The sequence below is a fragment of the Dendropsophus ebraccatus genome, chromosome 2 (genome assembly GCF_027789765.1).
Source record: "Dendropsophus ebraccatus isolate aDenEbr1 chromosome 2, aDenEbr1.pat, whole genome shotgun sequence".
Classification (NCBI taxonomy): Eukaryota; Metazoa; Chordata; class Amphibia; order Anura; family Hylidae; genus Dendropsophus; species Dendropsophus ebraccatus.
Window position 1 is genome coordinate 85,831,163 of NC_091455.1, and position 11,649 is coordinate 85,842,811.

Here is an 11,649-nt window from a genome sequence, read left to right on the forward strand (position 1 = left end):
ACTATGTATTGCTAGGTCTGTTTAAAGTTCTCTGTTTAATAATCAGAGTAAAACTACAACCACCACCATGCCCTGGCAGTCTTTTTGGGGTATGCTGGGAGTTGTAGTTTTCCAGCAGCTGTAATGTCACAAATAGGGGAACAAGGAGCTTCAGCGTGGACATGTAGAGAGGAAGAGAATCCCAGTATCTCGGTACTACAGCATCCACATTATGACTATTGAGAACTCTGGGGTTGTAAATAGCCATATTACCGTTGTTGCTTAGTGTCACCAATTTTAACATAAACCTAAACATGTATCATGTGTATAGCTAGGTCACATATGTAGAAATTAATTAATGGAGACTGCTGCATCTCTAAAATCTGACTCTGGGTTACAGGGACCTTTCATACTTACCCTAGGCTCAGGCCTCTTATGTGTAATTAGTTATCCAGCCTGGATTGTATGTGGCTGATTTATTCACAATGTACGTGCTGGAGTGTCTGGTCTACAATTATTCCCTTTCTGTATCTAACTTTATAGTAAAGTTGCTTAGTGTACAGTATTAGTAAATGTACAGCGCCGTCTGTCCTCCACTACTCTTATATATGTCTATAGAGTACACAGAGGGTGAGGCATGATCTCATGCTCCTCCATGGTCAGCCATCTTCTAAACAGGATCGCTGTTAAAGGGGAACTCTGGTTAAGAAAGATTTAACCCTGTTCATTCCCCCCCCCATATTCTAAGCATGTTTCTATTAGGCTTCTATTATATGAATTGGGCTGTTTGTCGGCAGCACATCCTGACTCACACCCTAAGGCCGGGTACACACGGTGTATGACACCAGCTTTTCTGTGACCCGGCCATGTCACATAACAGCCGTTCTCAGTGAAGATCATCCCGGCCGGTACCGCAGTAACGGCTGTAAGATCTTCATTTGTGCTGAATTGGGATGCGCCATCCATGTGCACCCGCATCCCAATTCACCATAGCCGTCATCCGGCCACTATTCAATGAATAGTGACTGCACAAAACTAACATGTCAGTTTTCCGTGCGTCCGCTAGGAATCCCAGCCGTAGTGTGTACCATGTGTATACACTCCAGCTGTGATTCCCTCAGAAACCCTTAGCTCTACGAGGTACACCGGGAGCTTCTGTCAGTAAGTGCTGTGAGTACCCCTATTTATACTGTACGCTGGATAATTTTTATATAAAGTGGCCAACCCCTTCAATCTTATTAAAATTTACTTTTTATTATACAAATGGAAATAATTAAAACAACCAGGGGGAACTCCAAACCAAAAGAGGCCCCAAGGAAGGGTGGGGGGCACAGGGAGGGGGGGGGGGGAGTGTGTCTAGCCTGGTAAGATAAGGTGAGCCTTTTATATTCACATGATTCTACATATTGGATCGAATAAAACCATGTTTGAAGAAATCAGTCTTGGCGACTGTACAACTGAGCAGTTACGGAAGTCCTCCATCCGCTAGCCGGAGACAGTGGTGGGTTTCTGGTGCCTCCACAGTGCGAGATGTAGTCCAAGATATGTAGCAAAAAGAAGGCCGAAGAGTAGGGTGTAATCTGTAAAAGAGGGGGATATCCTCCGCACCTCCTGCCCTGACACCTCCAGCTTGAAGGAGAGACAGATGGGTAGATTCTATACAAGCACTTAGGGATATCGTACCATCTCAACAACAATTCTTCCATGTCAGTTCCAATCTTATAGCGTCACTGTAAAACTGCAAAACTTTTCACATGTCAGAGATGTTAAGTTTTGATCGGTCTGGGTCTGAGTGTTCAGACTCACACTGATCATGAGAACGAGTGGGGAGAGGACCATGCTGCAGCGCGTCCTCTCCCTGCTCTGTGTCATGTGATATCAGTTGGGCTCCATAGACTCACATAGGCAATCAGACAGAGCATGGCTGATCACGTGACACAGAGCCGGAAGAGGATTGTGCTTAGCGTGATCTTCTCCCGGCTTGTTCTCACTATAGGTCTGGGACCTATCAAAACTTTTAACATGTCTCTATGACATGTCAAAATTTTTTTTAAAATGACAGGTACACTTTAAATTGAATCTGTCAGCTGACATTGTTAGCTAGCTGTAAGGTCAGGAAGATGCACGGTACCTTTCATATACTAGTCTGTGCTTCCATAGAAGATGCTTTTCTTATCCAGTATTAGGATAGGGGTACTCTGGGCACAATGTATTTTTTTTTAATGTTATTACTTATGGGAAATGCACATATAGGGCTATTTCCCTTAATTTAGAAGATCAAGCAGGCTTACTTCCTCAAAAAAAAAATGTGACGTCACGTCTCAAGTGTGTGCACCAGCAGGGGGCGCATGTAGAAGTATAGAATTAGACGTAGATGAATCAGTGCCTTTCCCTCCCTCCCTCCCTCCCCATGCTTGTAATGTTCCTCTGTCCCATCCCACTGCCTGTCTCCCTTTGTGCTGCCCGGTCCTGATACACCCGTTCCCATGCAGCGGGGTGAGCGCTACTTATCTGCTGCTCACCCCCTGCAGAGGCCCCTCCTGCACCTGTCTGACTAGCTGCCCGAGCGCTCACCCGAGCGTTCCTGCACTCCTCCAGCTGCCCGTGCCCTCATAGTCATCGGAGCGCTCCCCCCGCCGCCCGGTCCCATGCAGAAGCGCTCACCCGGTCCGGCGGGGTGAGCGCTCATGCTCCTCCTTCAGCCATCTGCCCCTGTCCTCATAGCCCCCGAGCACTCAGGTCCGGTCCATAGCCGCCCGTCGTATGCAGCAGTGCTCACCTGGTGCCGGTGGGGTGAGCGTTCCTGCAGCTTCTCCCTAGCAGTTGCCCGTGCCCGTCCACTCTGAGCCTCGGTGGCAGATACACAGCACCTCCGTGCCTCGTGGCTGTGTATCTGCCGCAGCGGGGCTATGAAGACAGGGGCAGCTGGCTGAAGGAGGAGCATGAGCGCTCAACCCGCCGGACCGGGTGAGCACTTCTGCATGGGACCGGGGGGGGAGCGCTCCGACAACTATGAGGGCACGGGCAGCTGGAGGAGTGCAGGAACGCTCACCCCACCGGGACCAGGCGGCGGGATGAGCGCTCAGGCAGCTAGTCAGACAGGTGCAGGGGGGGCCTCTGCAGCGGGGTGGGCGGCAGATACACCCGGTCCCATGCAGCGGGGTATCAGGACCGGGCAGCACAAAGGAAGACAGGCAGTGGGATGGGACAGAGGAACATTACAAGCACAGGGAGGGAGGAAGGGAAAGGCACTGATTCATCTACGTCTAATTCTATACTTCTACATGCGCCCCCTGCTGGTGCACACACTTTAGACATGACGTCACATTTTTTTTGAGAAAGTAAGTCTGCCTGATCTACTAAATTAAGGGAAATAGCCCTATATGTGCATTTCCCATAATTAATGTATATTACGGATTTGCCTAACTTTCCTTATATAATAACATATAAAAAAAATACATTTTGCCCAGAGTACCCCTTTAAAGGCAGATTTCCTGCTAGCTGCAATGCTTTAGGAGCTTGGGAAAGTCTCTTTGGACTGGCACTACAAATTAGAAGCACAGACAGATCTATATAAGGTACTATATGTCTCCTTGACCTAACAGCTACTGTATCTATCATTGTCAGGAGTTTGGAACCTGACTGGTTCTCTTTAACATCAGTTTATTTAGTACCAATGGTTGCTAAATACACACAACAAACAGAAAAGTCCACAGTTACAGACACCATAAAATATGAATGTATTCACCACCTATGTGGCCCTTCCTCAAGGAATTGAGGCACCAAATGATCATGGCCTTAGAGTCAGCACTTCTCTGTGTTTTAATCTGAATACAGCACTGTCTTATGGTGTGAGACTTCTTTTTGGGATATTTATTCTTTACCACATTGATAGCGTTCTGCTAGTAAATAACTCTCCCTACTGATAGATACATTTTGTGTCTGAAATATTTTACATCCTGTTGTTGTGTTGCCCTGCAGGATGATAAGCCGCATGGGTTAATGAGTCTGATGAAGGCACAACAGAAAGAAAAGCGAGGAAGTAATGCACGTGTGAAGATTCTGAATTCAATCCTGTACAAAGCGCTGACCGGCCTGCTGAGCACGGCAGAAGTCACTGAGGAGGTGTTAGATCTTCAGATTGAACTATCAAAGGTAAGAGTGGTATTCTAAGACCTAGTGAGAGAACGGGGTACCACATCAAGACAATGGGGGAGATTTATTAAACTGGTGTAAAGTATAATTGTCTTAGTTGCCCCTAGCAACCAATCACATTCCACTTTTCTTTCCTCACAGATTCTTTGAAAAATGAAAGGTGGAATCTGATTGGTTGCTAGGGGCAACTAAGACAATTCTACTTTACACCAGTTTGATAAATCTCCCCCCTATGTTCTCATGTAGTTTTTGGACTAATTCATAATCATGACCCCTAATTTGGCATAGAAAATACAGTGTCATAGTTACATACCTACCTACAGGTCAGTCATCACCAGCTCAGACTCCAGCCTGTGTTTCACCACATGCTTTTTAAGAATCTGCTGATTTTCTTCCGACCAGCCAGACCTTTTTACCTGCAGCTGCATAGGAAAGGTATTACAAGGACAGCTCGCATATAATATACAGAGCAGATCTCCACTTAAAGGAGAAGTCCAGTGAAAATTTTTATTAAAGTATTGTATTGTCCTCCAAAAGGTATACAAATCATCAATATACACTTATTACGGGAAATGCTTATAAAGTGCTTTTTTCCCCTGCACTTGCTACTGCATCAAGGCTTCACTTCCTGGATAAGATGGTGAAGCCTTAAGGCAGTAGTAAGTGCAGGGAAAAAAAGCACTTTATGTGCATTTCCGGTAATAAGTGTATATTGGTGATTTGTATAACTTTTGGAGGGCAATACAAAACTTTAATAAACATTTCTCCTTTAAAGTGTCACTGTCGTTATAACTTTCAAAATCTAAATCAATAGTATATGTAAAATAAAGCAAGTTTGCCATATACATTCATTATTTTTGTGGTTGTTATCATGCTGTTAAACAAAGTTGAACTTACCAGAAATCTAGGTCCAGTCTCCTACAGGCAGATTTTTGGACTTGTGCTGGTTGTATAAAACAGATTAAACACAGTATTTCTGGCCAGTACAGAGAGTCACGGCTCAATATGTCTGTCAGTGACATGACTGCCTTTTCTCTGTGATGGCCTGGAAAACTTAGGACTTCTTGGTTTCTGGCTGTTTCCTGTTCTTTGAGAAAAAAAAGAGTCAGAAAACAGGAAGTGCAGTGTTTTCCATGATAACTAAAAAATTGCAAACTTGCTTTATATCACATTTACTGTTGACTTTAGATTTTGAAAGTTATAATGACAGTGACACTTTAACCTACCGGTACGTCATGCGCCCGTAAGAGGTGTTCAGAGCGGGGCCGCGCGGCGACCCCGCTCTGAACCGCCGCTGTCCCGGGTGACGCTTGTAGCCCGGGACCATGGGTATTAGCGGGCACGGTCCGATCGCCGCTAATACAGTAATCAGATGCAGCTGTTAAACATCACAGCTGCATCCGATTACCAGACGCAGCACTTCCCTGGTGTCTAGTCTCCTCCATTGTCCCGGAGGAGCGATCTCCGTTACTGCTGCTGGCCGGGGACCGCTCCAAGATGGCGCCGTCCCCGGCTCGGCACTCGTTTGTTTTCGGCTGCAGCAGCCGAAAGCAAACGAGTGCCGATCTCATTGATCTTTGCTGTATAAGTATACAGCAAAGATCTCAATGAGAGATCAAAGTGTATATACTAGAAGTCCCCCAGGGACCCCCCCAGTATATGTGTGTAAAAAAAAAAAAAAGTATTGTTATTAGTAAAAAGCCCCCTCCCCTAATAAAAGTCTGAATCACCCCCTTTTCCCAGGTTTTAAATAAAAGTAAATAAATAAATAAACATGTTTTGCATCGCGTAATCGCCCGAACTATTAATTAATCACATTCCTGATCTCGCACGGTAAACGGCGTCAGCGCAAAAAAATCCCAAATTGCAAAATTGTGCATTTTTGGTCGCATCAAATTCAGAAAAAATTTAATAAAAAGCGATCAAAAAGTCGTATTTGCGCAATCAAGGTACAGATAGAAAGTAAACATCATGGTGCAAAAAATGACACCTCATACAGCCCCATAGACCAAAGGATAAAAGCGCTATAAGCCTGGGAATGGAGCGATTTTAAGGAACGTATATTTGTTAACAATGGTTTGAATTTTTTACAGGCCATCAGATACAAGAAAAGTTATACATGTTATATATCGTTTTAATCGTAACGACTTGAGGAACATGCATAACAAGTCAGTTTTACCCCAGGGTGAATGGCGTAAAAACACATTCTCCCCAAATAAAAGAAATACAGGTTTTTTTTTCAATTTCACCACACATTGAATTTTTTTCTGGTTTCGCAGTGTACTTTATGCAAAAATTCAGCCTGTCATTGCAAAGTACAATTAGTGACACAAAAAATAAGGGCTCATGTGGGTTTCTAGGTGGAAAAATGCAAGTGCTATGGCCTTTTAAACACAAGGAGGAAAAAACGAAAACGCAAAAACAATAATTGGCCCCATCCTTAAAGGGTTAGGGTCCCCATACACCGTATACTATTGTTGGCTGTACCTGCTGCTCACAGTGGGTTTGACCATCAGTATAAGGTGTATGGGGCTCCTCCAACTGACCACCGATGTGGGAGGAGATGGGGGTCGGGTGTGATGAAAAAATGCTGCAACCAGAGCTCTATTCAGTTGCAGCTTATCCCTCCCTTACCTATAGAGAACGCAGGTACGCTTGGCTGTGCTGAACAATCATGTGTATGGCGAGAACACTGGCTGGATAACGAACATCTAAACAATTGTTCGGCTGTCGGTTATTAAAGGTGTATAGTTAGGGGCTTTTGGGGGTCCTATTGGTGTTTATGAGCTTACAGAAAGAACCCCCTTCAATGTTTAATCATTGTGTGCTTTATTTCTTGATAAATTTAGGTGTCTGTAACAGTGGATTTTTCAGTCTGTCGTGCATATTGGTTAACTAGCGGCAATAAAGAAACTGATGTGAAGATTGAAACCATTCTACAGCAATATGCTTTTCGATTTCGGTATTGTATAAAACTTTTCTGTCATTTTCATTAAAGGGGTACTACGAAGAAGAAAAACTGTTTGTAAATCAACTGGCACCCGGAAGTTATACAGATTTGTAAAGAGGTGGCAACAGACTGGAAAGAATACACCATTGTCCATGTCAGGAACTGTCTAGAGCAGGAGAGGTTTTCTATGGGAATTTGCTACTGCTCCGCACAGTTCCTGTCAAGGACAAAGGTGGCAGCAGAGAGCACTGTGTCAGACTAGAAAAATGCACCACTTACTGCAATACAGCAGCTGATAAGTAATAGAAGACTGGTTATTTTTGAAGAGAAGTAAATTACAAATCTGTATAACTTTCTAACACCTGTTCATTTAAAGGAAAAAAAATCCCTTAAATTATCTAGTGCCAGTGGCACTTGCCAAAGGTTTGGGTATATTAGGTAGCAAATGAACTGTCAGTTCTTTAAGTTGATGTGTTGAAAGCTGGGAAAATGGGCGAATTTAAGCATCTAAGTGACTTTAGTAAGGTTGGCTGAAGGGGTCAGTGCTTTTTCTTTTTACTTTTTACAACAGCAGATCTTATAGGGTGCTCCTAGTATGCCTTAGCCAGTACCTACCAAAAGTGATCCTACAGAGGACAACTGGTGATGGCATCATGGGTTCCCAAGGTCTCTTTCAGGATGATATTGTGCCCTGTCACCTTGCATGAATTCATTAGGAATGGTATGAGGAACATAACAAAGTTCAAATTGTTGATGTGGCCTCCAAAATCCGCTGATAAGATGGAAATATACCGTAAGTCTCTTAAATTGCCCGATGGGGCCTCCATGGTTTGACAATTGAAGGATCTGCTGCTAACATCCTAGTGCCAAGTACTACAGGACACATTCAGAGGTCTTATGGAGTCCATGCTTTGAAGCCTCAGAGCTGCTTTAGTGCCAGGAAGAGGACCTATATAATATTAGGCAGGTTGTTTATAATGTTATGGCTGGGTTTGTGTACTTTACTGATGTAGGTACTGGAGTCCAAATGTAAAAGGTTTTCCCACAAGTATCATGTATTGCTACAGGATCCTCATTAATCACAAAAACAGGGCTCCCAAATCCCCCATCCTTTCCTATTGTATGACCTTATGATGGAGCTTTGGCCAAGTGTGCACCCCCATTTAACATGTTTTGGGGCTGATAATTGTTGTGTATAGTTGTTGAATGTGGGGAAAACCCTTTTAGTATTTGGAAGTAGCTGATTTATTTGTGCTGTTGTGTATACATTTTACACAAAGAGCTATTGCTGGGGGTGCACAGGGACATTTTGCAGCATATACACAAATAATTTGGAAAATTTAAAAGGTTTAATTTATGTTTTCAGGCATCTCCTTATTACTCATCAAGTTCTCGGAAATGTCCCAGTAATTGTGTTTTTAAAAGACAAAGAAGATGCTAGAAGACAAGAGGTATTATTGTGTTCTTGGAGTGTGGGAATTAAACACCTTACCATGGCAGCTAGCCTTGACTTCCATGGATTATTGATTTTATTGTGCTTTTTTTTTTTTTTTTTTTTTTTTTTTTTCATCCCCACCTTCCAAGGGCATTTTTTATTTTTCCATTGCCAATGTCATATAAGACTCTGTTTTGTTTTTTAATATGCTTGCACAAAGGTTTTTTGGGTGGAAAAGTTAACATTTGCACTACTATGATTTTGGGGCTCATATGCAGTTTTTTCTTTGAGAAGCAGGATGAATGAGATCTCCAATTCTGACTGAAGCATACTAATTTTATAGTGCAGATTCTACAGATGTGGATGCAAATTTTAGAGATTATATTATGTGTTTTGGTGCTGTCATAAGATTTCATGGGTGGTAGCTTACAGAAGTTTTTAGTTGGGAGAAGACAGATGAGAGATGTTGGTCTGAAACACTCTGCCACAACATTGGGAGTAGGAGCCATATCTATAGGAGACAGTGTGCCCTTATATAAAAGGCTTAAACTTGTGCTCTTTTGATCACCGAATGGTAGGGGACCGTAACCTGGTAGTGCTGTGTGGTGTACATTTGGGTGACATCTGTAAGTATAAAGCCAAGGATGGTCAAGAGGTCACTCTGTGTGGTAGTGGCCTAGCCTATGGGGGCATAGGGTGTAAACTGATCTGTTCACAGGATAACCATACAGAGTTTACCAGATATTACCAAGGCAGTGCAGAAAACTATACCAGTTATATATTGTTAGCTTTCACCAGTTTCAACATGTAGCCTATTGAGAGAAATAACCTGTGACTGTGTTACCAACAGTCAGAAAAATCTTTTTTTGAAATGTTCAGTCAAGAAAAATAAGATGTTACACATGAAATGACGTATTATTTGCTTTACAGTGTGCATCCTTTCATAGGTATGAATGTGAAATGTTAAATTTGTTTGCCCATATAGATTGAAGACCTATTAGCAACTCTAGATTTTGGAGACAGTGGTGACCCGACAATCAACAGTGAGGCCATGCCCAGGTACGTTCTTAGTGCTATATGTTTCTGAAGTTACTTAGTATATGATGTGCAATGGATAGAGAGATGTAGAGAAATATGTATGTCTCTAGATTTAGAAATAAACTAATTATCAAATTTTTGGTCAACTACTGTGTATAAAACTTTGCTTTATTGCTGTATATTCCTCTTGTTTACATGTATCTAAATGGTCAATTAAATCTGCTTCGGACCCTGTATATGTGAACGCACCCTTAGGCCATATTCACACAACGTAAGCTCCGCAGTAATCACGGCCGTTGTTGCAACGCCAACATTGTTGCCGTACACTCCAATGTGTGCAGTGGGGAGTTCTGATGCAGGCGCGTTGAAGATCATTCAGCCGGTACTGCAGTACCGGCTGGGATGATCTTTTCTGAGATCGGTCATTCCGTTACCCGTCCGGGCCATGGAACACCCGCTCTCTTACAATGTGTGAACATAGCCTTAAAGTGTTTACATTTTGCTATAGGACAAAACATGTTCACCTTATTGAACTGCCAGACAGTCAGTTCAGACTCATGTCATAAGAGGAACCCCCTCCCCACACCTGCAGGATTTGTTTAGTCTATCCTGACACACACACACACACACACACACACACACACACACACACACACACACACACACACACACACACACACACACACTATATCTTTGCCTTATTCACTCAGAAGTCACCCCAGGATCAAGTAGGACATTACAAAGAAGCTGCTGAGCCAGATCTACTTTACACCAGTGTGATAAATAAGTCCCCTGGTGTCTGGCCATTTATGAAGGAGCTGAAGTTGGGAGAAGGAGCTGCGACCTTGCTACCCCAGCCCTGCTACTACCCTGTGGCCACATCACATACACGCATGCTTACAATCTGCACCATTACCAGTGAGGGTTCATGGAGGCATCAAAGAGGGTCACAGAGTTTGTACAGTTGTGCTTCTGCCTATAACTTATAGTATGAATACCTCCCTAACTCATCATTGAATTGGACAATAGTCAACCATAAATACAAAAGTGCCTAGTGACTAACCGGTTATAAATACCCCTCCCCCAAAATGTTATACTTTGATCTTTGTAGAAGAAGGGGTTCAGTTCCAGTTCTGTTTTTCTTTAATATATTTAATGTATTTTAGGAACCTGGATTCTACATCCCTTGCTAATTTATCAGCACCTTCAGCTTCTAGTATGTTTGGAATTGATCATATAGAATTTAACAAGAAAATTGCGGAGTATAAGAAAAGAATAAAGGAGGAGCAGACAGAAAGTGAAGCCACCGAATTCTCACAGAAGCAACAAGAACAGCTGGCAGTGATTAAGAAGCAAAGACTGCTGAAGATAAAATTAAAAAAGCAAAAGAGGGCTAAATGCAATCCTGTGGACCCTAAAGACTATTTATTGGCCGCAGACAATGACTTGGACTCTGACAATCAAGAGGAGTATGATACAGAACTTGAGGACACAGAGGAGAAAGATGATGGGAGCAAGTTAAACTGAGCATCTGGGAGTGCATGTTGTTGCATGAGCTGTGTATAAATAAATGTATATGACTTTCATACTATGAATATTTTGTAATTCATAGTGAAAATAGATAAAATATTTCTTAATTATTGTAAAATTTTAGGTCTATTTACTTGAAGGCAGATTTCTGAGAACTGAAAGCACTTAAATGGGCACTGTCATTACCAATAAACAATGTGAAATCATCAGGGGAGGTGATATACTACGTCTCTGCTACTTACTTGATTTGTTTTTTTTGCCTGTTTTCTATATGAAATACTGTACAATGTTATAAAATCAGCCACTAGGTGTCCCACTAGCTGGAAAACTAGTGAGGCTCTGTCACTAAGGCCAATTGGTCTTTTGTAACAGCAAAAAAAGACCAAATGCAGGAAGTGATGTTGGTTGTCCCTAGCTGACTAAACTAACTGATCTAAGGGCCTTCCCACCGCCTCAGTAAAACTCAGAAGCATGAGCAACACAATTTTGATGAAAACAGCTCAGAGGACTTGTAGTTTGGTCAACATGAAATTAAGCAATCCACAAAATCCTGATATTACAT

General features: G+C 42.7%; 1 protein-coding gene across 2 annotated transcripts in view; it reads left to right on the top strand.

Moving 5' to 3' along the window:
- Positions 1 to 11,294, top strand: part of RBFA (ribosome binding factor A) — a 35,436-nt gene extending 24,142 nt beyond the window's left edge. For both annotated transcript variants that reach the window (XM_069957900.1, XM_069957899.1), the window contains 5 exons: positions 3,961 to 4,134; positions 6,984 to 7,096; positions 8,451 to 8,535; positions 9,505 to 9,578; positions 10,724 to 11,294. In XM_069957900.1, the coding sequence (XP_069814001.1) occupies positions 3,961 to 4,134; positions 6,984 to 7,096; positions 8,451 to 8,535; positions 9,505 to 9,578; positions 10,724 to 11,084 (807 nt within the window). In that variant the 3' untranslated portion in view covers positions 11,085 to 11,294. The remainder of the gene's footprint in view (positions 1 to 3,960; positions 4,135 to 6,983; positions 7,097 to 8,450; positions 8,536 to 9,504; positions 9,579 to 10,723) is intronic.
- The last annotated feature ends 355 nt before the right edge of the window (positions 11,295 to 11,649 follow it).